At 45.4% G+C, this 27,690-nt stretch overlaps 2 protein-coding genes across 3 annotated transcripts in view; one reads left to right on the forward strand and one right to left on the reverse strand.

The window, feature by feature from the left end:
- The window catches only part of ZRANB3 (zinc finger RANBP2-type containing 3), a 128,781-nt gene extending 111,238 nt beyond the window's left edge, over nucleotides 1-17,543 (reverse strand). Inside the window, exons 1-2 of one of the 2 annotated variants that reach the window (XM_077830450.1) lie at nucleotides 17,423-17,543; nucleotides 8,510-8,668 (exon numbers count right to left, since the gene is read on the reverse strand). In XM_077830450.1, coding sequence (XP_077686576.1) covers nucleotides 8,510-8,661 — 152 coding nt within the window. In that variant the 5' untranslated portion in view covers nucleotides 8,662-8,668; nucleotides 17,423-17,543. Of the gene's footprint in view, nucleotides 1-8,509; nucleotides 8,669-17,163; nucleotides 17,318-17,422 lie in introns of those variants that run through there. The other variant, XM_077830449.1, reaches the window with a different exon arrangement.
- A 1,278-nt stretch (nucleotides 17,544-18,821) lies between these two features.
- Nucleotides 18,822-27,368, forward strand: LOC144272373 (uncharacterized). The gene is made up of 4 exons (XM_077830373.1): nucleotides 18,822-19,178; nucleotides 19,275-19,396; nucleotides 25,417-25,643; nucleotides 27,002-27,368. The coding sequence occupies exons 1-4, from the start codon at nucleotides 18,822-18,824 to the stop codon at nucleotides 27,043-27,045; spliced, it is 750 nt and encodes a 249-aa protein (XP_077686499.1). The 3' UTR covers nucleotides 27,046-27,368.
- The last annotated feature ends 322 nt before the right edge of the window (nucleotides 27,369-27,690 follow it).

Below are 27,690 nucleotides of genomic sequence, written 5' to 3' on the forward strand. Positions count from 1 at the left end.
GGATAATGCAGAATGGGTGCGCCAGCATGGTTGTGACTTGTGAGAGCTGGGTCTAGCAACTGCAAGCCCAGGATTACAATGCAGTGTGGATGCTCAAGTGGAGGCTTGGACGCAAAGCCCAGGTCCCACAGATGCAGGTTTACAATGCACTGGAAACATACCATTATTACCTCCTCCTCTCAGACACTCTATACTATGGAATCACTAAATAAGAGGAAGAAGCGTTGCTCCCAAGCCACTCTCTACCCCAGACCATCAGTTGCTGACTTCATTAGAGTTTAGGACCTCACTGAGCAGGCTTGCCTCTTCCCTCCCCTGTATCCTGTTCATCTCATAGGGTGGAGAAAGGCAAAGTCTGAAACTATACCTCCTTTTTCAAAGCTCCATTATATGACATCCCAAGATGGAATCCAGAGACATGTGGTCCGGTCACATGTCCTGGTATAGTCGTAGCAGCCGTTACTTACAGGCTGTCTGGAGTGTTCTCAGACAGGCTGACCAGGTGGGAGATAAGCTTCTCCTAAGGCCTATTGTTCTTTCTAATGGCCCATTACCCTGAACAGGCCCTTCCCTACCCAGCTATTTAGACTGAAAACATGTCTAGTGGGCATTACCCAGGTGTAACTACATTTGAAATAGAGATACATAGTCAATATTCATAACTTCAGATACAAAAATGATACATGCATACAAATAGGATGGTCATATTCAGCAAATCATAACTTTTCCAATGATGCCTCACACGACTTATCTTGTACAAAATGCATCGTAATTATGCCATAATAATATCACTCTGAAGAATATGGGGTGCAGTGTCACACCTACACTAAGAGAAAGGTCTATTTTAAAAACACAGTGTAGACAAGTCAAGTTGTAGTTTTAATAGGTGTTATCTTGTGTGAGTATCTGTAAAATGTAGATCCATCCACACAAGATTAAGATTGCATTTTTAGTAGTACAAAGTTTGTCGTAAGGGATGAATGATTCAATATTATTTTATATAATATACTCAGTATGGTAGTTTGCAAATATAAAGCTTGTTTTTCTTCCCATTCTTCCTTATCTCATTTTGGCTATTCAAAAAGCCACTTTTTTCTACTGCTGTGGTTGCCAGCATTCTAACTGATTTGACAAAACATAAGTACTCCAGCCTGTTTGATTTTTGCACAGCACACAAACCACCACTGATATTCTGTATGGTATTAGTTTGTCTTCTTTCTTAATTCTGAAATGCTCCTTCTTTTCGATTACACATTTTGAAATTAAAAATAGCAGTGGGAATAAATTAAGCACAAGCTCCAGTAGAGAATACGTAATAAAGGGTTGCACACGTTTCAGTTGAAGGGAAGAAAAATAGTTGTAGATAGTCTTGCTTCCTGACTGGATGCCAGTCTCTCTCAGCAATCTATGATTTTACATCACCTCAGATTGCTCTACCTTAAGAGTTTACTTCACTTTCACTATATCACTGAGCATATCCTCGCTCTCAAACGCCAAACGATACTGTATTTGTCAGCATACTGATTTCTACTGATTAAACTTAGGCTGAGAAAAAAAACCTCTATAAATCCTACATTACATTATCGACAATATTATATCCGTGTTGAAAAGAAGACCCTATTCCAATAAACCAGAAGAGCATTAGATATTCAGTCTAGGCAAATACTGCATCTAAAAGAAAAAAAACTGGGGGAGACGTTTAGCCGATTATTTAAAATTCTTCTCACTCTATCTTTTATTAGTTTCCTTGAGGCAACTGTGCATCACACATTCAGTATAACAGATTCCAAAAGGCTTATGTTTCCCTCAAATATACACAAGTAACTAATTAACATTAAAGGGAATTACATAATGCACTGAGGGGAAAAAAGAAACAAGTATGATTAATCAGACAGTGTTTTGTAATTTTGAATATCATTTTACTTCAAAGTTATTAGAAATCCATTTAACTGAAATTGCCTTCTTAGCTAGTGACAGCACAGCCCTATTATGAAGCAATGCAATTACATATCTCAAATGCAGTCTATGCTGCCTATGGAAGGCATTCATAGAGCCCAACTACTGTAGTCTGAACACTCATGATTTTTTAATGTGCTTATCCTCACAATACCACTGTGAAATAAGGAAGTACTACTCATTGTCCTCATTTTACAGTTGGGGAACTGAGGAACAGAGATAACAAGGGTATATCTACACTGCAATGTAAGCCCAGGCTCAGGCTCAAGCCTGAGCTCCTTTCCATCTACACACAAATCTGCCTGACTCAGACTGGAAAGCCCTCAGGACCTGGTCTCTTAGATCCACCAAGGAAGGTGGGTCCGAGCCCAATTCCCACTGGCACTCGGGTCTAAACGGCATCATGTTGCATTGTGGATGCAGCTCAGGCCTGGGTCCTAAAACTTGCATTCTGAGAGTCTGCCAACGCTATCCTAAAGTGTTTCTTGGCCTTTCTATCCCAAGGCTAGACAAATGACTCCCAGGAAACAGAAGCAAACCACCTGGGTTCAAGTACAGCTGCTTGGCATTTAACCCTTCCATTTTATTCTGGTGGTGTTCTCATGCACCGTCAACAGAGGGAACGGTCTTCTGCATGAGCTATGGCCACCAACAAGAAGTCCTTTGCCAAGAATGCTGCTGTCTGGTCACAGGACCACAGTCAGATTCTTACAAATCTCTGGTGCAAGACGAGGAAGACCCTGGTAAGAGTACCAGAAATAACCATGTGTACTCAAGAAACAGTTGACAAGCTGGCAAGTGTTGGGAATTAAACAGATTTGTGACCAATGCAAGGAGTGGATTAAGCAGCTTGAATGACTGTCGAAAAGCCAGGGATGAGAACTGCACCTCTGGAAACTCTCCATCATCCTGCCTCTTTTACGAGGCCTTTTATTGGGTGCTGGTCACTGCTTCAAGCCCCCAGGGGGTCACGATAGTCTGATCAGTGGGGATAGTGACGTTCTGACCCCTGATTCTAACACAGTGCCAGGGGGGAGCCAACAGTGGCCTGTTCAGGCTAGCGAAGTGACTCTGGTGCTCATGTCGGTCCCTTAGGAGGCTTTGCTGCAGGACCAGCTTCAGCACATTCTGGATCCATACTCGGAGGAGCTGTTTAACCCCTAGAGGAGCAGCCCACCAAGGAAAGGGCAGCAGAAATGGAAAAGGCAAAAATAGCCGCAGAGCCTGGTAAGTGTCTGATTCCATGTTTGTTATTGATATACAAATGGGGGGATTTCCAGTTTTTGACCCTACGCTATTATTACAAGCTGTGAGTAGCACTGTTTATCGCCTAATGGTGGAATGCATGCCAACGCCTTGTCATTGCTCCCATCCCCACAAACACTATGTGGAATTCAAAATGGATACCAGGAAGCAGTTAAACAAGCATTTACAATGAAATTTTTACTAGATACTTGCACATTCTTTCAGTGACATGCTGGGGTGTTACAATTCAGATCATTAATTTGTCTTCCCTTTTAGTATGGTGCACTGTATAAATCTGCCACACTGTAACAAACCTGCTGTAAACTGTACTGGGGGAGGGGGAAAATGTAGTGTATGGGTGACTAAATCATTGCCTGAAATACAGAGGGTGGGGTGTGTGCAACCCAGAATTGTGCTGGGGAAGCAGGGGTACTCACTACGCAGTTCTCTGGGAGTCAATATTGTCATGAAATTGCATGTAGTCGACAGGCAGCTGGAATCTGAGCAGGCTGTAACGTAAGTCTCGCTGCATCCAGGTAACTGCACAAATGCAGAGAGAGTTTTCAGCCGCTTACAGGGAGTCTCTAATCCATGAGGATGCTAGTACAACATCCTGTTGATTCCCTGATGAATTTTGACCCAATCCCAGGTGTGGATAAGCTGCAAACTCTTCCCATAGTAGGAACACCAGATGAATAGTCAAATTTCAGAGAACTGCATATTTTCCAGGCCATCCTTTGTAGGTCACCAGCCCACCACATTCATAGATGTGCTGCTCAATCGCCATTAGCTTGAAAACCCCTCTGGCACACATGGCTGGCTTGATGCTGGTAGCTTAGAACAGAATGTCCTTTTGCCATTCAGGAACCTCCAGGATTGTAACACCCTCGAGAATGTGAAATGCCTGAAAGGACTGAGAAACCATAGGTAGTAAGCTACGGCAACTGTCCTCCTTCACGAGGCTAAAATGGTCTGCAATTTTTAAACATTTATCATTTGTAGATTTCACCTTACCATTATGTGTGCTCGTTTTACACTCTGGTTAACTTTCATTTGTGTCCATGGAGCATCTGGGAACTTAACTGTTGCTCTGAGAGTATACTGAGACCGAGTTTCACAAAAGATCTCTTTTGGACCTTGAGATTCCAAAGGCACTTTTTCTGATGCTATACTGAACCTTTTTTGAAGCATGGAGCTAGTGATGTACTGTCTGTCTTCAGACGCCTTCACCTCAGCAGTCCAGCAGAAGCCTGGGTTTCACATTGTTATGGAGCAGTCAAAGAGGAAGCATGTCCGTGACGACCTTACAGTGGACATCCTGCACATGGCCAACAAGTAGCTACCAAAGGGAGAAGGATTCACAGCAAGTGGAAAGGCACAGAGGCTGGAGAATATGATGAGAGACTTGCTGTGCAGATTCTGGAGCAGGGAAATTATTTGAGGGGGGAAGATAGAGTGCAGCAGAAAGATCTGTTTGAGAGGCTGCTTGCACTAATGGCAACAAGAGGCTAGGCTCCTACTCCACTTTATTTTATGGTTGGTTTTGGTGTTTTCATGGCCACTGGCCTGCCTGTCAATTCTTTAATACCGTTCTTTGTAATACAGACATCTTAAAAAATAAAGGATTTTGTTTCATTAAGAAAATTTATGACCGTCACTGCTTCACATCGTGTGTGTGTGTGTATCGCAAAGAATAATGATGGACATGAGAAGGCATACTTGGAAAGTTGTATTCAAACAATTTTTCAGTATATCTTTTGAGATTAATCCATAATGAAAATCCAGTTCACAACACACAAACCCCCATTTCCCTCCACTGCATAGGCGGTCATTTCATTCATAAGTAAAATTTCATGACAATCACATCCCCATCCACTCATAGTATACAGCAATACTACATCATTTACTATTGACAATGCTGTATAAATACATTCATAAACATACTTTTCTCCCTCTTCCATTGGTCCATGCTAGTCCATAATGTGGGCACACAAAGAATCCCTGATTTCTGTTGCACATGGTGCATCCTGCTCCATTTGTGACATGTGTACTTTCCCTCTGACTGTACCAGTTCAGCAATCCACTGCTATCGTAGGTCCACTCAAGTGCAAATGACTCTTGTTCAGCTTTACAAAGATTGTGAAGAGCACAGCTAACCACAATAACGTGGACAGCACTGGTGACATGGGAATCCAAATGTTTCTGTAAACAGTGCCAGAGGGATTCCAATTTGCCAAATGCACTGCCACCATTCTGTACCTACTGAGAGTATAATTAAACTGTCTTTTGCCAGGGCCTCTGAGATCAGGATACAGTTTCATAAGCCAAGGCAAAAGTGGTTATGTGTGGTCTCCTAGAGTAACATTTATGACAGTGTCAATTGATGGGACTAGCATCCTGTCCTGTCCATGAAGACAGACTCCTGATTGGTGGAAAACACGGGCATCATGAACTTTTCCAGTGCAGCACATGTTGGTGTCCATAAATTGGCTGCTGTGGCTGACCAGAGCCTGCATAACAATGGAGTAGTAGCCTTTGCAGTCTATGTATTGCAGTCCTTGAAAAGGGCAAACTATGGGCATATGAGTCCCATCAATGGCCCTGGCACAGTTGGGAAACCCCATTCTTTCAAAACTGGCCATTACTTCAAGAACTTTGTTTATGCCCATCACCTTTTTGAGTAAATCACACTACTGATCACCTCAAACCTCCACAACCGCAGCACCCAGAGTCGACTTGCCAACAGCAAACTGGTTGGCAATGGGCCTGAAGCAGTTAGGAGTGGCCAGCTTCTAGACGGTCATAGCAACCCACTTCTGGACAAGCCTGGTTACCATCATGCATATGTCCTGACAGTGCAGGGTCAGGGCAAGCTACTCACAAACCTCCAGAAAAATGGCTTTGTTCGTGTGAAAGTTTTGGACCCACTGCTACTCATACCACATCCACATGCCTATGTGATCCCACCAGTCTCCAATTGTGGCCCTGCTTCAGAAGTGCCAGTCTACACAAGGCCCATTAGTGGCTATACAGAGAGTCAGAGCAGCATTATCCAGTTGAAGTCTGCTACGTCTGTATTGTTCTCCTCCTCCTCCTCCGGGTGCTTTTGATAGGTCAGAAAAGGCCACAGAAACATTCACCAGCATCTCATGGATGCTCTGCCCGTTTCCAGGCATGGGAATGAAGGCTAAGCAGGACAAGTTCTTCAACAGTGACTTCTCCATGTTGCTGGCTCTGGCTGCCAGGAGCATGCAGACACAAAATACAGCTTGGAAGGATGAGTTGGAAGGCTTAGACAACTTCCAGTAAAGTACCAGGAGATGCCAAGTTTTCCCACAGTGCACCACAAACAGAAGGGCTAGAGAGGCTGCAGGTGGGAAGAGCAGTAGGAAGCCTAAGATAGGCTGGTTTGACTTGAGTCTGTGTACTGCAATGTGGACACGTGAGCAGGGGTCAGAGACCCAGGTCCAGAAATTCCAAATCTATGGTCAATATTCAGTGCCTGAGCGTTTGAGTCCACCGACCCAGGATTACATTGCAATGTACCCTTACGCCAAGTGGCTTGCCTAAGGAAGGACACAGGAAGTCTGTGGTAGAGCAGAGAACTGTAGCTGGATCTCTCAAGTACCAGGCTAGCACCCTAATTACTGGACTGTCCTTCCTCCTTGCTGCCTGGCGCAAATCTATTTTGCCAGATGCACAGTATTAAGATGAAGAATTTCAGAGAGAGCTTGACCCAAGCAAAGGTTCCATGTCATGGTAAACTTTGAGGACAAAGACTAAAAATGGAAAACTGGAGAGAGATTAGGGGAGAAAGCGCACACTTTCCCCTCCACAAAAAAACTAAATGGTTTCTAAGCACTCCTTAGAACTTAAGGCACTACTATATTTGTGCTGTTCTGTTTTAGGTTTAAAGCAAGATTGAACTTTAAAAATTCTTACTCATGGGCTTTTTTAAACAAAACATGCTGCAACACTACGTTCAGAATGTTACTTTGTTTCACTTAAAAAAAAAAAAAATAGTTATGCCACTTCTTTGAGCACTGAAATTCTCGGTATCCCTGTGCCTGTCATGTTATTTGGGGTATGTGGGACAGAACATCTCACAAAAATGTCCAGTGATCTTCCAAGCTGTCAGCTTTCATTTTTCTTCTGTACTGTAAGTCATCATAGCAAATTAGCATGGGGTATTTTTCCACTAATTCTTTCCACAAACATACTTGTTACACTGACACATTATATACATAGCATATGGATCTCTGTGGCAATAAGAAGCACTTAATAGCTCTAATGATCATACAACATTGTAGTCAGTCCTGACTCAGAGTTTACTTCTAGACAAAATTCAAAGTGTTCATTTTAAACTATATAGCTTTGGCTCCAACTACCTTAGTATCACCTCCCTCACAATGGATTATCATAGACATGATTCAAGATATGAATAAAATGGCAGTAATCTCCTAGACTCCACCTCCAACCTATCCTGAAGTATCCTTTTCAAGTAGATTGCACAGATCTTCATAATATGATCAGTCTTCTTTAATGTATGCTTTGATCAGCAGTACAGCATTACCAATTATTTGACTCTTAAATTACCATAATTATGCTTCAGAGTTAACACTCCATCAAAATAAAGAGGAGCTGCTCAGAACCACTGTTGTAGCCCATCTGAAAATTCAGGCAGACTTTACTTCACCAATTTACAATATCTTAAAGGTTAATTTTACAAAAATACAGGCAAAGCCTTAATTCCTCACTTCCTCCCCACAAAAAAGAATTTAGACTGTAGCATAGGATAGTAGACATAACAGAAAAGTACTAATTCGTAAGTCACCACAAGCCTGCTTAAACCAACCCCAAATGAATGCAGTTGAAATGGTCACACATTTGTTAGTAGCCATTATTCAACAAAATCTCTCTACCTTTCAACTGCTCAAGCAGTTTTTCTCTTGAACACTCTCAGCTATGCCCTTAACCCCCCAAAAAAACTATAGAAACGAGTAAATAATCAGTTTTTGAGAACCCAGTAGAAGTATAAAACAAACTTTCTGTCCTTACTGATTTTTACCTTCATATAGACACTGGTTTGGTATTGCAGGGTTGCTCAAGAATACAGCATTATTAGTATCTACTTACTCTTTAAGAAAATTAAAATTTGTTTTTAAGCCATATAGAATTACTAATAAATAATGCAAGTTATGTTTTACAAACTTATCACTTGTTTTTATAAGGCTTTTGTAATTGTTCCAGAAACAGATTTCTAAAACAGAATTACTACTTTCAGCATACCATGAGATAAACACTTTACCTGCCGCTTCTCTGAAGTGCAAACAAAATGCCTTTCTTCTGAAAAGGAAGCAATCTTTCCCTTAGTTTTTCAGGTAGGAAGGATAGCTTAGTATCAGCATCTTCAGAACAAGAAGTTCCAGCTGTAAAAGTTTCTTGGATTATGTTTGACATGTTGGCCCTGCAAGAAACAAACAAGAGGTTAGGAATTGGGTACTGAATACTCTAATACAATACAAGTTATAGCTATATACAGCAATAATTAATGGTCCTATCACGAAATGATTAACTGCTAAATGATATAGATGTTGATTTGTACTACTTTCTCAACAGGTGTTAGTTTAGACAATTAACTCTTGGTTTGCAGTTCAAGCTTTCTCATCATTTAACTAAGAAGGCTGGTTTAGAACATGTTGAATGATACATTTATCAGATAAACATGATATTTATCAGATGCATTTAGTTACCCTTTGCCTGTGACTTAAACGTGATAAGACTAAACACAAAATCAAGGATTAACAAAAAGTTTAAATTGAAACAAAGGGCACATATATTCCTAAAAAGTTTACCACCAACTTGGGCATAAGATCAGATCAGCTCTAGTTTACCTAACCCATACTGTCCTCCTGCCCCTCATAAAACTCACATGATAACTCAAAGAAAAACAATGAACCCTAAGACTAAATGAAAAAAGCTCTTATCCTTTGTATCACAGACTAACATCTTAAGAATTTCACAGATTTACAAAAAATAGATGAGTTTACAGGCAAAGTGCACAACTTTAAGAAATAAAAATCACAACCATCTACAACAGAGCATAGAAAGAACTGTTACTTACCCTACAGTAAATGTGGTTCTCTGAAATGTTTTAGTCAGCATGGATCCCACTCTCTGTGCATGAAATCAGATTCTTCTGAATAGCAATATTTGTCAGGGATGCACATGCATCCTGTGCCCCGTGTGAGGACATGAAGGAGAGTTACAGCCATCCTGACCTTTACTTCCCTCACAATTCAAAGCCCATGATAAGAGGACTCTGAAAAGTGCTGATAGAATACAGGTCATGGGATCCACAGACAATATCTCAAAGAACCACAGTCTTCGAGGCTGTATCAGTGTTGCTCCCACCGCTGGTGACTGACAAGTAGTATCCCCTCCAAATGGTATGAGGAGGAGTCTCAGCTACATCAGTCAAAGAGATATTGCAGTACACCTCCCCCAAACTTGGCACCTGACCTGGTGGATAAGCCCCAAGGCATAATGTTTTACAAATGTCAGTGGGTTACTCCATGTTGCCACCTTGCAGATCTTGGAAACTGAAACATTTCTGAAGACGACATAGAATGTTGCTTGTGTTCTGACGTGCAGTGATGTTCAGTGGGAGAGGCACACCAGCCAACAATAGTAAAGTGAGATACACTGTATTATCCATTTCAATAGCTTCCAAGATGAGATGACCTGACCTTAGGACTGGCCGACCACATCAGGAACAAAGCAGGAAACAGCGTGAATGGTTTGGTTCCATCAACATAATAAAAGCAAGGTCCCCAATAACATTTAGTGTGCAATTGCTTCTATCTTGGTACAGTGTGTGGTTTAGGAAAGAAGACAGGTAGATTGATTCAGAAGTCACACTGGAAATGAATTTCAGGTAAGGATTCAGCACCACCTTATTCTTATAGAATGTTGTGTGGCGAGGTTCAGCCATAAGCACCTGAAGCTCACTCATTTTTCTGTCTAAAATGACAACAACTAGGAAAACCGGTTCCAGAGTGAGATGATGTAAGCAGCACTCGGAACGAGGTTCAAAGGGAGGCTCTGTGAGCCCCTGCAGGATTAAGTTGAGGTCCCAGGCAAGTAAGAGTCCTTTGAAAAACCTCTATGCCATCAAGTGAGAAAAAACTGAACACAATTGCACCAGGATGACAAGCCAAGATTGCGGTGAGGCTGACCCTGAAATCAATAAGTGTTTGAGGATCTTTGGTATTGATGTCTGCTCTGGGTCTAGCCCAGGCTGGGCTGCCCATATCAAGAACTTTTTCTTTCTAGCGGAAGTTTTCCTGCTCTTAATATTTTCCAGACCTAACAGTCTCTATCCGTGGTGCTTAACCAGCCAAAAGCCACAATACCAGTTGCAGTGACTTAAGGTCTGGATGCAGTATCTGACCGTGGTGCTGCAAGACCATATTGCTCAGATCTGAGAGAGGGATAAGCAATTCAAAGGATGTGCAGCAGGTCTGTCTCTCAAAATTTCCATGGCCTGTAGAAAGCAATGAGAATGATCTTGGCTCTGTCTCATTTTATCTTGGAAATCACCCTGAGGATCAGGGGAATTGGTCAAAAGGCCGGAAGAGGCCTTAGGACCACTGCAGAAGGAAAATAAATGGTAGCAACCCTGGACTCCTGTAGTACAGGGGGCACAGGATTCTGGCACTTGGTATTGACAGCAGTGGCAAAAAGGTTTATTATCAGAAGTCCCCTGCAAAGGAATATCTACTCTACTATGGACCTCTGCAGGAACCATTTGTGACTGGCAACCAGTTGCCTGCTCAGGAAGTCCACCAAGTTGTTACTGACCCCTCAGAGTAGAACAAGCATTGGATTATCCCATGTCAGAGGCACCATATCCAGAGCTCAATAGTCTCCAGGCAGAGGGGACACGAACATACACCTCCTTGCTAGTTTATGTAGTACATTCTGGAAATGTTGTCCACTGGGATCTGCACTGTGGAGTTTTGGAGAACCATTAGAAAGGTCATGCAGGCTTCCAGGACGCTGATGTGGAGTTGCAAGTGGGCTCCACCACCTGTCCTTGAAACATCTATGATTAAAGTAATTGCTGGAGAAAGGGGTAGGAACAATATCCCACCATATATGTTCTTGTGTTCCCACCACCATCTCTGTTCTGACAGGACACAAAATAGGACCACGACTGTTATTCATTCTGTGAACAGACAGATCTGAGCTGGAGTTGCAGGGGCTGCAAGTTAAGTCTGACAAGCAGAATCTCGTACGTACATGCTGACATTTTACTTAACAGTCCCAGACACATCCATACCATCGTACTTGAGTTTGGCTGTATCCCAAGTACCATCAACTGCATCAAGAATCTGTCCTCAGGAAGATAGACTTGCACATATCTGGAGTCAAAGCTCCTATGAAGTTTCATCTGTAATGGGATAAGACACAATTTTTCTTAAAACAGGAGGGCCATATGACAACAGGAAGAGGGCATATTCCAGGCTTGCCACCATTTCTTGCTGGAATATCCCATTGATCAGCCAGTCATTCAGGTAGGGGGTAGACATAGATGCCCCTCATTCCGAGATCGGCATCCTGTAGAGACTTTTAATGCCGTGGAGAGTCCAAATGACATTACCTTATACTGGCAGCAACTGGGCCCCAACATGAATTCTAAGTACTTTCTGTGGACTATGTGAAGGCCATGCAGAAGTACATGTCCTGAAATACAAGAACTATAAAACAATCTTGAGCCTCTGGAAACACAATGGAGGCAATTATTACCATCTTAAATCTGAAGCAGCATATGTATTTATTCAGTCTCCTCGGTCTGAGATAAGACCAAGATAGTCCCCCTTTCTTCTCTATGATAAGGAAATATCTGGGTAGAAAGCTCTGGATTATAAGTAGCTCCCCTATGGCTCCCAGACAAAACAACGAGGCCAATTCTGTTTGTGACAGATTCTTCTCACAAGAACAAGGGTGGGAAAGGGGGATGGTCAGGGGCAAGGAGTGGAAATTTTTAAATAGAGTAGCCATGAGCAATAACATTTAATGACAATTTTTCAGCTTCAGTAGCCAACCAGTTCCAACAGAAAGGAGTAAGGCAGTTCCCAAAAGCAGTGACTGACTGTGGATTGGATCCAGTGACCCCTGACATTCCCAAACTTGCTGCCTCAGAAAAGGTGCCAGGCACATGACTGTAGCGGCAAAAAAATGGGCAACCCCTAGAGTATCTGGCCCTTTTCCTCTGTGGGTATCAGGCTGTCAACCCTAAGTGTGGAACAGTATTCTCTGCCCCTGCTTGGGGCTGGTTCTGATATGGTTTCTGGTAGGGTTGTAAATATCATGTAAAAAGTTAACTGTTTAAACAATTAAAATTATATGGTTTAACCAGTTAACTGAGGTCACATGTGCCATCTGTAAAATTCATATGTGGTACTCACCTTCATCAAGGACTTTGAGATCCTCTGATTGTTAGAGAGCTTATTCCTTCACTCTCCCACTTCCCTGGTCCTTCTCGCATGAACAGAGAGCAACAATACCCGAAGTCCGAAGGTGCAAACAATTTGATGTTTATTGGGGTGAACTTCCAGCAAGCTTAAATACAAGTTCCTTTTTCCTTATTTTCGAATCCCAACTTACTTCCTGTTTGCCCCTAATTTATATAGTAATATTCTTAGCTATACCTTAACCAATCATCCTACCGAAATTTAACTAACCAATCCTAACATATTGTTACATGATTAGCTAACCAATTATATCCCACCACCTTAATTAGTTTACACCCAGCAAAATTAATTATACAGCAGACAGAAACAATCACAGAACCAGACAGAGACCATGCCAATAAACAATAGCAAAGTGGGAACTATAATGACAAAACAATACAGAAGTGAGGATTTCACAACAACATCTATAAAGACATAAGAGTTTCCCAGCGGTGTCTATTGATAAGTGAGTTCTTACCAGACAGAAAACTAACAACCTCAATTTCCTTTTACATCTTCTAGGCACTTCCCTTTCTCTGGAGGTGATAGGCACTATCAGGACAGGATTGTATTCCTAACAGCCCAATAGCACCTTCTTTCAATGTGACTACTTTGGAATGTGAGGATGTGACTGGTCTCTTCCCAGCTTATGGCTGCCTCTGTCACTTAGCCAAAGGCCTTAGCCTAAGAACAGGGCCTCCGACTGTCACAGTAAGAGAAGGACCTTACACTGGCAGACAGTGATTTTGATTCTTTCTTTTATACCTCTAACTAGCCAAGTGATAAGAATACACCTAAATTCTTAAAGTACAGGCCTTTACAGACAGGCCTGAATATCTATATCCTAACACTGATAAGAGCAGTGTATGATGATTGAACATATTCAATAGCAAGAAAAGATGAGAGAGTAACTTCTGAAGCATTCATATAAATAAATGTTTATTATCTGAAAATATAACTGAGTTCTGTTGGATATAAAACAAAGGTCATTTACAGGGAGAGAATTTTCAAAATTTTGGAACATTTCTCTAATTTCTCATTTGCTGAATAAGACCAAGGGAAAATTTAGAGGCCTTCTGATTCACTGAGCTTTGACAAATGAACAATGGAGAAACTCCATAATTGCTAGGGAAGGTATACGTGGGGATTACTGATACATAGATATAAAATTACATTATTTGGAACCATGAGGTTGTACTCTTTACTAGCCTATTAAGAGAGCAGTCTGACTATATTTACCCTCATCCTCCTTTCCCACCAAATGTTTTATTCTCTTGTTACATCTTATTTTAAAATAGGCTGAAAGCTTTCAAGACAGGAACCTTGTTTTACTACGTGTTTATTATAGCACCTAGCACCATAACATCTTGATCCCGACTGTGGCCTTTTGGTGCTACCTCAAGCACAAAAAAGAAAATGCTTTGGCTAAAGCTCTCGTTGACATCTATGGTAAAATTTATAATATTTTCTTAAAGAAACACTCAACTTAAGATGTAAGTTTTAAGAAGTTAATTAAAAGTAGTTTCAAAGACCACTTTTTCTTTCTTACAAAATTGCATTTCTAATCCTGTTCTTCTCCTAGCCTGTATATTGATTTATTAGTAGTTTTATTGATTGTATAGACATTCTTTATAAGCATTTATTTAAAAAAAATTATTATTCTTATTCCCAGATCTTTGACAATATTTCTGAATTAAGCAATGATGATGAAAAGCCCACATTCTGCAAATATGAGTTTATACTCATTTCACAGCACCCAAAATTGTGCCAAGCACTTCACAGATGAGAGACAATCTCTTTGCCCCTTAAAACTTATGTAAGACAATAACTTGGATAGCTACCTAGCATATCTACACTTGTAATGTTTTTGCCCACTGGCAAAATTACTTTTTCCTAATTTTTTTCATTATTACTTTTTCCTTACTATAGGATGGAGTGCAGACACCGCATTGGACTGGGATATAAGAAACCTGGGTTCTATGCTCAGCAATGCCAGTGTCCAGGTCAGCGACCTTAGACAAGTCACTTTCACCACTCTGCTTCAGTTTCCCCATCAGTAAAACAGGGATACTTGACCTACCACGGGGAGGGGGGGACCTAGGCTTCAGTCCTGGGGTGGTTGGGCAGCAGGGTTGGGCGGTAGGACTTAGGGAGCCTGGCTGCATGGACCAGGGCTCCAACCATGGGGATTTGGCACCAACACTTGGCTCCAGCTGTGGTATTTCAGGCACCGACTCCCCAGCTCTGGCCACTTAGCGCTGGCCTTCGGCCACACAGCTTCAGGCTCCAACCTCTGGTTGTATGCAGGTGGACTCCGATCCCTGGCTTTGTCTGCGTGGCACCAATCCCTGGTGGCAGCTGCTGACCCCCAGCCGCTCGCTCCAACCCCTAACCCTGGCCACTGACCCCAGGCGCTAGCCTTGGACACCAACCACCAGCCCCGGCCTGGGCTCTGGCAGGTGCTGGCCCTGGGCACCAATCTCTGACCATGGGGCAGCAGGCACCAGCCCGGGCGCCGATCCCTAGTCCCGGCAGAGTGGCAGCAGGCACCAATCCCCAGCCGCCGACCTCCAGCTCTGGCTGCCAGTAGCAGGCACTGATCTCCAGTCCTGGCCGCTGACCACGGCCACCAACCCCTGGTCCTGGCTGTTTGGCAGGCACCAGACCCAAGTGCAGATCCTCAATGCCAGCTGCGTGGCAGTCGGTGCAGATCCCTGGCGGCAGGTGCTGAACTCCAGCCGGGTGGCGGCCAGCTCCAATCCCCAGCTCTGGACACTGACCCCAGGCACTGGCCATACTGCAGCAGCTGCTAGCCCCAGGCATTGATTCCCAGCCGCCACAGCTGCCAACTCCCGGTTCCGGCTGTTCAGCAGCAGGTGCGGAACCTAGGCGACAGAGGCGCCAGACCCAGGTGCTGGTCCCAACCACATGGCAGCGGGTGCAGATCCCCGGTGCTGGGCTCCAAACCATGCCACTGGATGCCGACAGGCTCCTTACCACGGCGCTGGACGCTTATCCTAGGCACTGGCCATGCAACAGTGGCCGCTGGGCCCAGGCACTGATCCCCAGCCCTAGCCACAGAGCAGCAGACTCCGACCCTGGGCTCTGGTGGGTGTTGGCCCCAGGCACCAACCCTGGCCCTGGCTGTGCAGAGACAGACGCTAGACCTGGGCTCTAGCTGTGCGGCAGTGGGCTCTTACCCTGGGTGCCTCCCGCCAGCTCTAGTCGCACCCCATCACACCTAACCCCAGCTGCCTCCCCAAGCCTGGCATCCATCCCCTAGGGCCCTGCTGCCTCCCCTCCACTTCTCCCATCCAGGGCTTGTTCTGGGGCTTGCTGAGAAGCAATATTAAGAAACATGCATATATCACTTTTCACAGCAGACTAACTGGCTACCTGGGAGGCTGTAAAATGTGATACTTGTATGTTTGTTAATATCACTTATCACAGGCTCCCAGGTAGCTATTAAGTGTCCTGTGAAAAGTGATATTAACACACACACACAAATATAACTTCTCCCAGCATTATTATTATTGAGACTGTAAAAAAAATAAACGTACATAAATAAATTACAATGATTTGGATGTATATATGTGCATATTTATTTATTTTTCCTAAAGTTAATAAAGTATTTTAGGAAAAAGTGTCAGTGCGGTCATCAGCAAGAGTTCGTGTCCACAATTTCAGGCCACCAAAATATTTGTGGTGAGAACCCCCGTCCTAGACCATTCGACTGTTTCCTGCACAGCTGTGAAGTTTAACTTCTCTCTACATGTTGGAGGGTTTCTCATTTGAAGTAGGGTTCTATAGTCAGATGCTTGCCATCCCAAATCATTTTGGGGATGGAACTAACAAATACTGTGTGGATATTAATTACTTTGAGTTGCTAGATTCCTAGACTTCTAGGTTTCTGTTGACATGACACAGTTGCAATGTTTTCTAAAGGGTCACTGGCCACTGGGTGGTCACGGATCTACATCCCTCAGATGAATCCACAAGAGAAACAGAGGTCTCAGGCGTGGTTCTGAGATGAGGATCTTCCTCAAGACAAGAACAAGTCGATCTAGCCTCATGTCCCCCTACATAGATGAACTCCCACACAGCGCAATCACAGCCGCCACAGTTAAGCAAACCGCTCAATAGGGGTACAGCTTCCACCCTAGACACAACCTGGGGAGCCACGGCGAGCATCATTAAGGGGGGAAGAGAGCCAGACAGTGGTATGCGGCGTTAGACAGCCGCTGAAGCTCCACTGAACACGGCCCTGCCACACACCGCAGCCCTGACCCTAGGGCGCGCTAGCCCACAGCCCGACCGGGGGCGGGGAGAAGGGAATAATCGCGGCTCCCCACCATGCAAGGCGCCGCCAGCCCCGCAATCCGTAGGGGGCCAGGAAGGAAAAAGCCGAGAGCAGCCTCGCCTCCACTGACTAACTCACACCTACCACTACTGCCGCTGCAGCAGCCGCCACCAAACTTCCCCAGAACGACGCCGGTTTCACGCGGGCTCGCTCCCGCTCAGCCCCGGCGCCGGAAGTGACCTCTGGCGGGAGCGGGAACCGCCGTGAGCCCAAACACCTCCCGCCACTGGGGGGGGAGGGGGGGGAACCCGCCAATAAGTGGCCGAGGGCGCACGAGCGGCGCTTCCGCGGGGATCCTACTGGGATCCGGGAAGTAGCTGAGACGCAGGAGGGTTGTTCTTACCACGCGCTGGACCAACCGACTCACTCATCCCTTCCCGCTGGTTGGGGAGGGCGGGTTTGTGATCGCGAGTCCTGATCCGCCTCGCTCTCGTCTCCTCCCCTTTGTCCAGAGGGTGCGCGGGAATATGAGCGGGAGGGGCAGCGCCGCGACAGGGAGTTTGAGGGACGGGGTGCGGGGCGACAGCACGGATGGGGAGGCTGTGGGAGCTACGCAGGGGTGCGCTACGCGGGGGGGCGGGGGGGTGAAGCTGTGGGAGCTACGCAGGGGTGCGCTACTCGGGGGGGCGGGGTGAAGCTGTGGGAGCTACGCAGGGGTGCGCTACTCGGGGGGGGGCGGGGTGAAGCTGTGGGAGCTACGCAGGGGTGCGCTACTCGGGGGGGCCGGGGTGAAGCTGTGGGAGCTACGCAGGGGTGCGCTACTCCGGGGGCGGCGGGGTGAAGCTGTGGGAGATACGCAGGGGTGCGCTACTCGGGGGGGGGCGGGGTGAAGCTGTGGGAGCTACGCAGGGGTGCGCTACTCCGGGGCGGCGGGGTGAAGCTGTGGGAGCTACGCAGGGGTGCGCTACTCGGGGGGGGCGGGGTGAAGCTGTGGGAGATACGCAGGGGTGCGCTACTCCAGGGGGGCGGGGTGAAGCTGTGGGAGATACGCAGGGGTGCGCTACTCCGGGGGGGCGGGATGAAGCTGGGGGACCTACGCAGGGGTGCGCTACTCGGGGGGGCGAGGTGAAACTGGGAGCTACGCAGGGGTGTGCTACTCGGGGGGGCGGGTTGAAACTGTGGGAGTTACGTAGGGGTGCGCTACTCGGGGGGGGCGGGGTGAAGCTGTGGGAGATACGCAGCGGGCGCCACACAGTGGGGTGGGAGTTATGTAGGGGTGTGTGGGAGCTATGCGGGGGGGCGCTACATAGGGGGGTGGGGGAGCGACGCGGGATGGAAGCTATGGTGGGGCGTGGGGCTGTCTGAATGGGAAGGCTCCATGGGGGGAAGGGGTAGGACGAGCTGTGTGGGAAGGACTCCAGCGATTGTGGGGAGAGAGAGGCATTGCAGTTACCATAGGAGATGGGGGGAGCTGTGCTGAAGGGGTGTATGGTGCCGAGTGACGGTGCGACGAGCCCAGAGAGCAATGGGTGGGGCTGCAGAGTGCTGAGGACTGTACGGAAGGCGGCGGCGGCAGAACTCCTTTCCCCCTATAAATAAGTGAGGTGGAGGGTGAGGATAAGAAGCATTACTGAATCCGGTGCTCTCCGACTGGCCAGTTGGTAAACAGGCTCCTGGGGGCAAGCAATGAGCATGATAATACAAGAGACTACAATTCCCAGGATGCCTTGCGCTGGCGAACACGGGCTGCGCTATACTTTAGGGATACGATCGCGAACTGTTGTCTTCGGAGGGTTAGGCGGATGGGGAGACGCTCGCTGCTGATAAGGGAGGGAGTTCCCAGCGAGCTGGTCCTTCTAGTTGGGCGCAGTGCCAGAGCTCATGGGGAAAGGGGTTATATTATCACTACGGGAACAAGTACCGACTTCATTGTCATTAGTGGTGAAAACCGTCTGTCAGCGCAACGCCGCGATTCCACTGGTTGTTGGTACTTACAGAGGTGGGGCTCTGTGTGGCTGTCCACCAGCTTCCTATTGGTAATTAGGGCCGTCATTCAGTCAAACCACCGGTTACGATTGGCAAGAGGCCCCTTAGTGGGCGAGTTTATGCGCAAGTGGTATGTGCACCACAGGGGCAGTTCTGGAGGCGGATGCTGGACTGTAAATGGCTACGGCTGACGTCGGTCAGCGGGATTGTGCGTTGCCGTTCGCAGGCACTGGCGGGGGGGCGGGTCTCTGTCCCCGCCGCGGCAGTAGGAGGAACCGGAGCTGCTGTCGGGGGCTGGTGATGGGGTCAATTCTCCCTCGTGTGTGAAACTCCGTCACCGAGCCGGCCCCGTCGCCGCCCTTATCCGCCCGGCTGTGTTAGCGCCATCGCGGTAAGGAGCGCGCCTCCCTTTATAACCTTCACCCGCCGCCCTGCGAAGGGGAGGGGAGCTTGTTCCAGGGCTCCCGCGCCGCGTGAGGGGTCCGCGACGGTGTTGCCCGGCCCCAAGGGCTGCTGGAGTACTGCACTCCTGTGGGGGAGTGGCTGGTCCCTGGGCGCAGCTGCACCCTGCAGGGGGGCCCGGCACTGGGGTGGGAGCAGCGGCACCCTGGAGGGGGCGGTCCCGGCACTGGGGTGGGGGGGAGCTCTATGGGGGGGTGTCCTTGCACTGCTCTGGGGGCAGCTGCTTCAGGGGGTCTGCACTGGCATGGCGGGCACGGGGGGGGGGTTACTGCATTGGGGTGGGGCACTGGGGCCCCTGGGGTGAGCTGCACTGGCATGTGGGCCCTTGCACTGGGGTGGGGAGCCCTGGGGGAAGCTGAGCCCGGGGTGGTTGGGAGTGGTGGCTGCATCTGGGGGGAGGCCCCTGTGTTGGGGTGTGGGCGGTAGTACCCTGGGGATCGGGGGCAGTCCGCATGCTGAGATGCCCTTAGAAGCTGGCTGTACCTAAGGATTCTTAAGGGGCTTTCAGTGTAGCTGCACTCTGGGATCCTGCACTGGGCTTGTTGTACCCCAAAGATCTTTTTTACGGGCTGCATCTGTGCAGGGTGGCTTTATAATTAGATTGAGGCAGAAGCATTTGCGGAGGTGGTATCAGAAGAGAGAGAACCAGTGGAGAAACTGGTGTGACTATAACATGTTGCCCCTGTAAAGAAGTAGTGAATCTTTCAAATTTCCCCAATTATAAAGGATGGGGTATGGAGCTGCTTACAAACTGTCTCCCTGATGCTAGATTAGCAAAACTGGAGTTGGCATTTAATGATGCTGGCAAGAGAAAGGAGTGTTTCCAAAGTTCTGAATGTATCTGCATATAGGTATAATAGGCTAATTCAATGTAAATGGGTCAGTGTTGGTACAAGGGGATGTGAAGCTTTTTGCTTGTTTTAAAATAAGGTAGTCCCATGTTTCATCCCATTAATCCTAACCTTAATTCCTCTGTGGTCTCATGTCTGAACCAATTCTGCATTGGTTCATGTCATATGTTTTTGCTACAAAAATAGGGTTGTGTTATGTGTTAGTGTAGCATTGGTATTTTTTAAAAAAAGAAACTTTAAAGGGAGGTGAGTTGCTTGGGCAAATCATTTCTCTGCCTTTAAGTCAAGGAACTTAACTGTTGTGAGGCTTAATTAATTAAGGGCTCTTAAATTGCTTTGAAGCTCTTCAAATGAAAGGTGCTATAAAAGTGCAATGTACTGCTGGTATAGACACAGTACTACTAATTACTTAATTGCTCAGACTTAATATATATTTAAAAATCCTGCTAAGAAACTATACTGTGCAAATTTGCTGTATTGATTTGGGCTAACATGGGTTCCATTTTTTAAATCTTTCTTCACTCTGGATGGAGGAAATATTATAACTGTTGGCTCTGACACTGGAAGATGGTTGTACACAATGTATTCTGGACAATTGTCTTGAATGTAGTTGTATCTAGCACAGTGTAATCCAAAGTGTAGATAGAAAAGCTACATCACTTTTGTACTTTTGGTTACAAAAGAAAAACTAAAAAATGAATGGAATGTAATCATCTTAAGATACCTGTTATATTGAAGACTTGATTTTGTTGTTGTTGTAAGCAGGCTTTATAAGCTGGATTTCCATGATAAACACATTCTGTGCAATTTCTTTACTTATAGTTCTAATTATGGATAGTGTGATTAGGCAGATTGCAGCTGTGTGTTTTCTACTTTGTATATTTTGTGATATATATAAAGTGGGTGGGGTGGAGGCAAAAGATCTGTTCCTAGAATCATAGAAATGTAGAATTGGAAGAGACCTCAATAGAGGACCTCATCTAGTCCAATGCCTTGCACTGAGGCAGGACTAAGCATTATCTAAACCATCCCTGAGAAGTGTTTGTCTAACCTCCTTAAAAATCTCCAATGACGGAGATTTCACAACCACCTTAGGTAACTTGTTCCGCTTAACTACCCTGACAGTTAAGAAGTTTTTCTTAATATCTAACCTAAATCTAACTTTTACTGCAGTTTAAGCCCACTACTACTTGTCCTGTCCTCAGTGGTTAAGGTAAACAATTTATTGCCCTTCACTTTACAACAATCTTCTATGTACTTGAAGACTGTTGTTCTGTCTCTTCCGCGCCCCTCCTCCCTCAGTTGTTTAGTCTGGAAAAGAGACAAACTCAGTTTTTTCAATCTTTCCTCTTAGGTCATGTTTTCTAGACATTTCATCATTTTTGTTGCTCTCTTCTGGCCTTTCACTGATCTGTCCACATCTTTCCCAAAGTGTGGTGGCCAGAAGTGGACATTATACTCCAGTTGAGGCCTGATCAGTGCTGAGTAGAGTGGAAAAATTACGACTTGTGTTTAGCGTACAATGCGCCTGCTAATACATCCCAGAATGATGTTCACGCTTAGAAAGTGAATGTATTTAGAAAATAAAGTTTGCAAAAGCTTTATGCCTCTACATGGTAATAGATCATAATGGAACCTTGAACTTAGAAAGGATCTTGTATTTTAAATACACAAACACTTATTTTTAACCTGTTTCTTAACAAAAGTGTCCCAAACTAAGGCCTTAGCATCAGTTCACAATGAATAATCAATTTGTAATTCTTTTCATGTAGAATAAAGTTTAAAGACAAAGTAGTTGAAAATAAAGTGTTTTTTCTCTTTAGGCCACAGGTAGCTGCAAGGTTCTTGACTGAATGCTAAAGCAAATACTGTGTGCCAACACTTTTATAATCCAGTGTTGTTGTTAGATTGCAGAAATAGGATTTTGCATTTCCTGTTTTAATGAAGGGGGTGGTGGGGGGGTGGGAAATACTTTTCCAAGGTCTTTATTTAAACATTCTGCCATTCTAGGAGATGAATAATTCTGGTGTAGGCATACTTCATATGACATAGTCCATCACTTTTGTCACATGGGACATTCTTTGGAAACACTGGCAATAAGAATTGAAAATAGGAATTTTCTCTTATGGTAGGTTCTGTAATTGTGACTGTATTAGGGAATGATGGTTATATAATTGCTATAAATTGCAATCATGTTAAAGTTTCTGTGCTAATCTGTCATTGTAGTAGGTCTTGGTTGGTGGACTCTTCTGCTGCTCAAGTAACTTCTAGCAGAATGTTCATACATTTTATTATTTAAATCACTTTCTGTTTTTCTGTAAAAACATAATAGCAAATTCCTGTCAAGTCTGACCCTAATGTTCTGTCCAGTTATGAGGAACGCTGGTGAATATACCCAAATACCAATTGTTGGTGAAAGGAGTGTGATGTATTAGAATGGGATTCCTTAGCAGTTTTCCAAAAATTTATTCATTAAGTTTTCACAACCCTCTAGAAAGCATAGACTACTTAATTCTGTTCAAACTCAGGCCTATGTGACCCTTTACCTCTTCCTCCCCTTCCCTTCGGCTCTTTCCTCCTTCCCTTTTTGCTGGCTCACAAGCTTGCTTCTCCGCTCATTCTGCTTATGGCTTTCCCCCCTCCACTGAATTTTTTATTGTCTAATTCTTTTACCCTTCTTCCCCATTATGACAAAAAGGATTTGTCTTTTGTGACCTGGAGTTTTCTCTACCTAAAGGCAGGGTAGTTAACCTCCTGCAAGGAAATTCACAAGTTCTTCACAGACCTGAAGAGGTGTGTGTGTGTGTTGTGTTTTTTTTTTTTTTAAAGCTAAGAGCAACTAGAGGTTTTTTCTGTCTATTGTCCTGGAGACGAAGGTATTGGTGTTTTCTTTTTGTTTTTTTTAAAGGATTTTTCTGTAGGCTGACAATCACTATCAGACAACATAGGTATCCGGTTACAGCACAACCTATTTTTTTTTGACAAGCCAAGTTTTTCTTTGTTTGTCTTTTATTTCTAACTCTGGGGTGTAAAGTTAGTTAAAAACAGAGAGGCAAACATGACAGCCCAAGGCAGAAAAAACCAAAGAGGCTTCCCACAGGAGAGCTATGGAGGCAAGGGAAAAAGAAATGGAGGAGAAGAAAAAAGAGAGGAAGCATACACTGGAGATGGAGAAGGCAAGGGCTGAGCAGAATCTACTGGATAACCCTAACCATCCTTCCCCAACAATCCACAAACGGGAGCGACTATGTCCACATTATGATGAATCCAGTGATACTGCTGAATATTTTCTCACCATTGAGAGACTGTGCACACTCCATAAAATTCCTGAAGCTCACAAGATGACCACATTGGTCGCAAAATTGACTGGAAGAGCTCGGGACATATTCAGTAAGATGCCTCTTGTTAAGGCTTCTGACTATAATAAGTTCAAGGATTTGGTTTTAAAGCAATTTCAAATTACATCTGAAACGTACAGAGTAAAATTTCGAACCCTTAAGAGAGGGCCGGGACTAAGTAATGTGGCGTATCTAAATCAGATGAAGGATCTGTTAGATAAATGGGTCCAAGGAAGGGGGGTCACCAGCTTTGAAGGAATGTGTGATTTGATAGCTCAGGAGCAATTCCTGAACTTGTCCAAGGAGGAAATAAAACAATGCTTATAGGATAAGGAAATGGACTCAGCAGAAAGTCTTGCTTCTTATGCTGATCGATATGAGCAGTCCCAGACTGCCAGAGAGGCGGGGCAAGCTGGAACGAAATGGGTGGAGGGAGGAGAGAGGAACAGCCCTGGTCGCAGATGGAGCAGATACCAGAAGGGACACCCTCAGACCACACCCTACTACTGGGGGCAGCCCAAGGCCCCAACTACACACCAGGGAATACTTACCAGACACCTTATCGTCCTGCCACACCGTTCTCCAGCAACCCAACTTGCCCCAGTGACCCGTCAGCTGGATGATGTTTTAAATGTAATGAGCCAGGGCATGTAAAGGCCAACTGCCTCAAGAACCCCAACAGATTACAGTTCATTGCACCAGAATCACACCAGAGGTCCTCGGGTCCAGATACCTCCCAGATACCCTCGGAGCGGAGGGAACATGTGAGTGTGGGCGGGAAGAAGGTCACCGCGTGGAGGGACACCAGAGTGCAGGTGTTGGCTATCCATGCTTCCTTAGTGGACCCTAATTTAATTGACCCAGAGATCCAAGTGACAATTCAACCCTTCAAGTCCAACTCTTTCAATTTGCCTACAGCCAAGTTGCCTGTCCAGTACAAGGGCTGGTCCGAAACGTGGAACATACTGGAACAAACGTGGAACATACTGACTTTCATGGATTTTGCCACCCTTTGGCCGGAAGCAGTAGCTCTAAGCAACACCAGGGCTAAAAGTGTGTGCCAGGCACTAGCAGACATTTTTGCCAGGGTAGGTTGGCCCTCTGACATCCTCACAGATGCAGGAACTAATTTCCTGGCAGGAACTATGGAAAGCCTTTGGGAAGCTCATGGGGTAAATTACTTGGTTGATGGTGGTAAGGAGTGGCAAACAAATGGCATGGTGGAGAAGATTAATGGAACTTTGGGGGCCATGATACATACATTCGTAAATGAGCACTCCAATGATTGGGACCTGGTGTTGCAGCAGTTGCTCTTTGCCTACAGAGCTGTACCACATCCCAGTTTAGGGTTTTCCCCATTTGAACTTATATATGGTCACGAGGTTAAAGGGCCATTATAATTGGTGAAGCAGCAATGGGAGGGATTTACACCTTCTCCAGGAACTAACATTCTGGACTTTGTAACAAACCTACGAAACACCCTCCGAACCTCTCTAGCCCTTGCTAAAGAAAACCTACAGGATGCTCAAAAAGAGCAAAAAGTCTGGTATGATAAACATTCCAGAGAGCGTTCCTTCAAAGTAGGGGACCAGGTCATGGTCTTAAAGGCGCTCCAGGCCCATAAAATGGAAGCGTCGTGGGAAGGGCCATTCACGGTCCAGGAGCGCCTGGGAGCTGCTAATTTATCTCATAGCATTCCCCACCTCCAACTGAAAGCCTAAGGTATACAATATTAATTCTTTAAAGCCCTTTTATTCCAGAGAATTAAAGGTTTGTCAGTTTACAGCCCAAGGAGGAGACGACGCTGAGTGGCCTGAAGGTGTCTGCTACAAAGGGAAAAGTGCTGGTGGCGTGGAAGAGGTGAACCTCTCCATGACCCTTGGGCGTATGCAGCGACAGCAGATCCAGGAGCTGTGCACTAGCTACGCGCCGATGTTCTCAGCCACCCCAGGACTGACTGAATGGGCATACCACTCCATTGACACAGGTAATGCTCACCCAATTAAAGTACAACCTTTCCGGGTGTCTCCTTAAGCTAAAACTGCTATCGAATGGGAGATCCAGGATATGCTACAGAAGGGTGTTATCCGCCCGTCTGACAGTGCATGGGCATCTCCAGTGCTTCTAGTTCCCAAACCAGATGGGAAGATACATTTTTGCGTGGACTGCCATAAGCTGAATGCTGTAACTCGCCCAGACAACTATCCAGTGCCACGCACAGATGAACTATTAGAGAAACTGGGACGGGCCCAGTTCATCTCTACCTTGGACTTAACCAAGGGGTACTGTCAGGTACCGCTAGATGAATCCACCAAAGAAAGGTCAGCCTTCACCACCCATGTCGGGCTGTATGAATTTAATGTACTCCCTTTCGGGCTGGGGAATGCACCCACCACCTTCCAAAGACTTGTAGTTGGTCTCCTAGTGGGATTAGGAGAATATGCAGTCGCCTATCTTGACGATGTGGCCATATTTTTGGATTCCTGGGCAGAACACCTGGAACATCTACAAAAACCCTTTGAGTGCATAAGGGAGGTAGGACAAACTGTGAAGGCTAAGAAGTGTCAAATAGGCCTAAACAGAGTAAGGAACTATCAGCCCCCTACAGGCCAAAGTGGATGCTATCCAAAAGTGGCCTGTCCCAAAGTCAAAGAAACAGGTCCAATCCTTCTTAGGCTTGGCCGGATATTACAGGCGATTTGTACCACAATACAGCCAAATCGCCACCCCACTGACAGACCTAATCAAAAAGAAACAGCCAGATGCTGTTCAGTGGACCGAAGAGTGTCAGAAGGCCTTTAACCAGCTTAAAGCGACACTCATGTCTGACCCTGTACTAAGGGCCCCAGACTTTGAAAAACTGTTCCTAGTAACCACAGATGCGTCCGAGTGTGGTGTGGGAGCAGTTTTAACGAAGGAAGGACCGGATCAAGAATTCCATCCTGTAGTGTTTCTTAGTAAGAAGTTGTCTGAGAGGGAAAGCAACTGGTCAGTCAGTGAAAAAGAATGTTACGCCATTGTCTACGCTCTGGAAAAGCTATGCCCATATGTTTGGGGACGGCGTTTCCACCTGCAAACCGACCATGCTGCGCTACAGTGGCTTCATGCCGCCACGGGAAATAACAATAAACTTATTCGGTGGAGTTTAGCTCTCCAAGATTTTGATTTTGACATTCAACACATCTCAGGAGCTTCTAACAAAGTGGCTGATGCACTCTCCCATGAAAGTTTCCCAGAATCAACTGGTTAAAATCATCCTTGAGATGTGGAAAATATTGTTAGTCTTTGTATACTTGGTAGTATATTTAGAGGTGCATGTGTCTTATTAACTTTGTTTTCTCCTAGAGCTCCAGGATGAAATCCCAGCCAGCGTTTCACCCTATCTGTGATTTGGGGTGTGTGTCATAAATATAAAGGGAAGGGTAAACACCTTTAAATCCCTCCTGGCCAGAGGATAAACCCTTTCACCTGTAAAGGGTTAAGGAGCTAAGATAACCTCGCTGGCACCTGACCAAAATGACCAATGAGGAGACAAGATACTTTCAAAGCTGGGGGGGACAAAGGCTCTGTCTGTGTGATGCTTTTGCCGGGATCAGAGCAGGAATGCAGGTCAGAACTCCTGTAAAGAGTTAGTAAGAAATCTAGTTAGATACGCGTTAGATTCTGTTTTGTTTAAATGGCTGATTAAATAAGTTGTGCTGAATGGAATGTATATTCCTCGTTTTGTGTCTTTTTGTAACTTAAGGTTTTGCCTAGAGGGATTCTCTATGTTTTGAATCTGATTACCCTATAAGGTATTTACCATCCTCATTTTACAGAGGTGATTCTTTTACTTTTTCTTTAATTAAAATTCTTCTTTTAAGAACCTGATTGCTTTTTTCATTGCTCTTAAGATCCAAGGGTTTGGGTCTGTGTTCACCTCTGCAAATTGGTGAGGATTTTTATCAAGCCTTTTCCAGGAAAGGGGTGTGGTGCTTGGGGGGATATTTTGGGGGGGGGGGGGAGACATTTCCAAGTGGGCACTTCCCCTGTTG

Source organism: Eretmochelys imbricata, chromosome 11 (assembly GCF_965152235.1).
Source record: "Eretmochelys imbricata isolate rEreImb1 chromosome 11, rEreImb1.hap1, whole genome shotgun sequence".
Lineage (NCBI taxonomy): Eukaryota > Metazoa > Chordata > Testudines > Cheloniidae > Eretmochelys > Eretmochelys imbricata.

Bases quoted from the DNA above. Each gene is read 5' to 3' on its own strand.
- LOC144272373 (XM_077830373.1), top strand. From the start codon at position 18,822: ATGGGGAGACGCTCGCTGCTGATAAGGGAGGGAGTTCCCAGCGAGCTG. The intron at 19,179-19,274 runs GTAAATGGCTAC...CCGCGGCAGTAG, and splicing joins CTGGAGGCGGATGCTGGACT to GAGGAACCGGAGCTGCTGTC. The intron at 19,397-25,416 runs GTAAGGAGCGCG...CTTTTATTCCAG, and splicing joins GCTGTGTTAGCGCCATCGCG to AGAATTAAAGGTTTGTCAGT.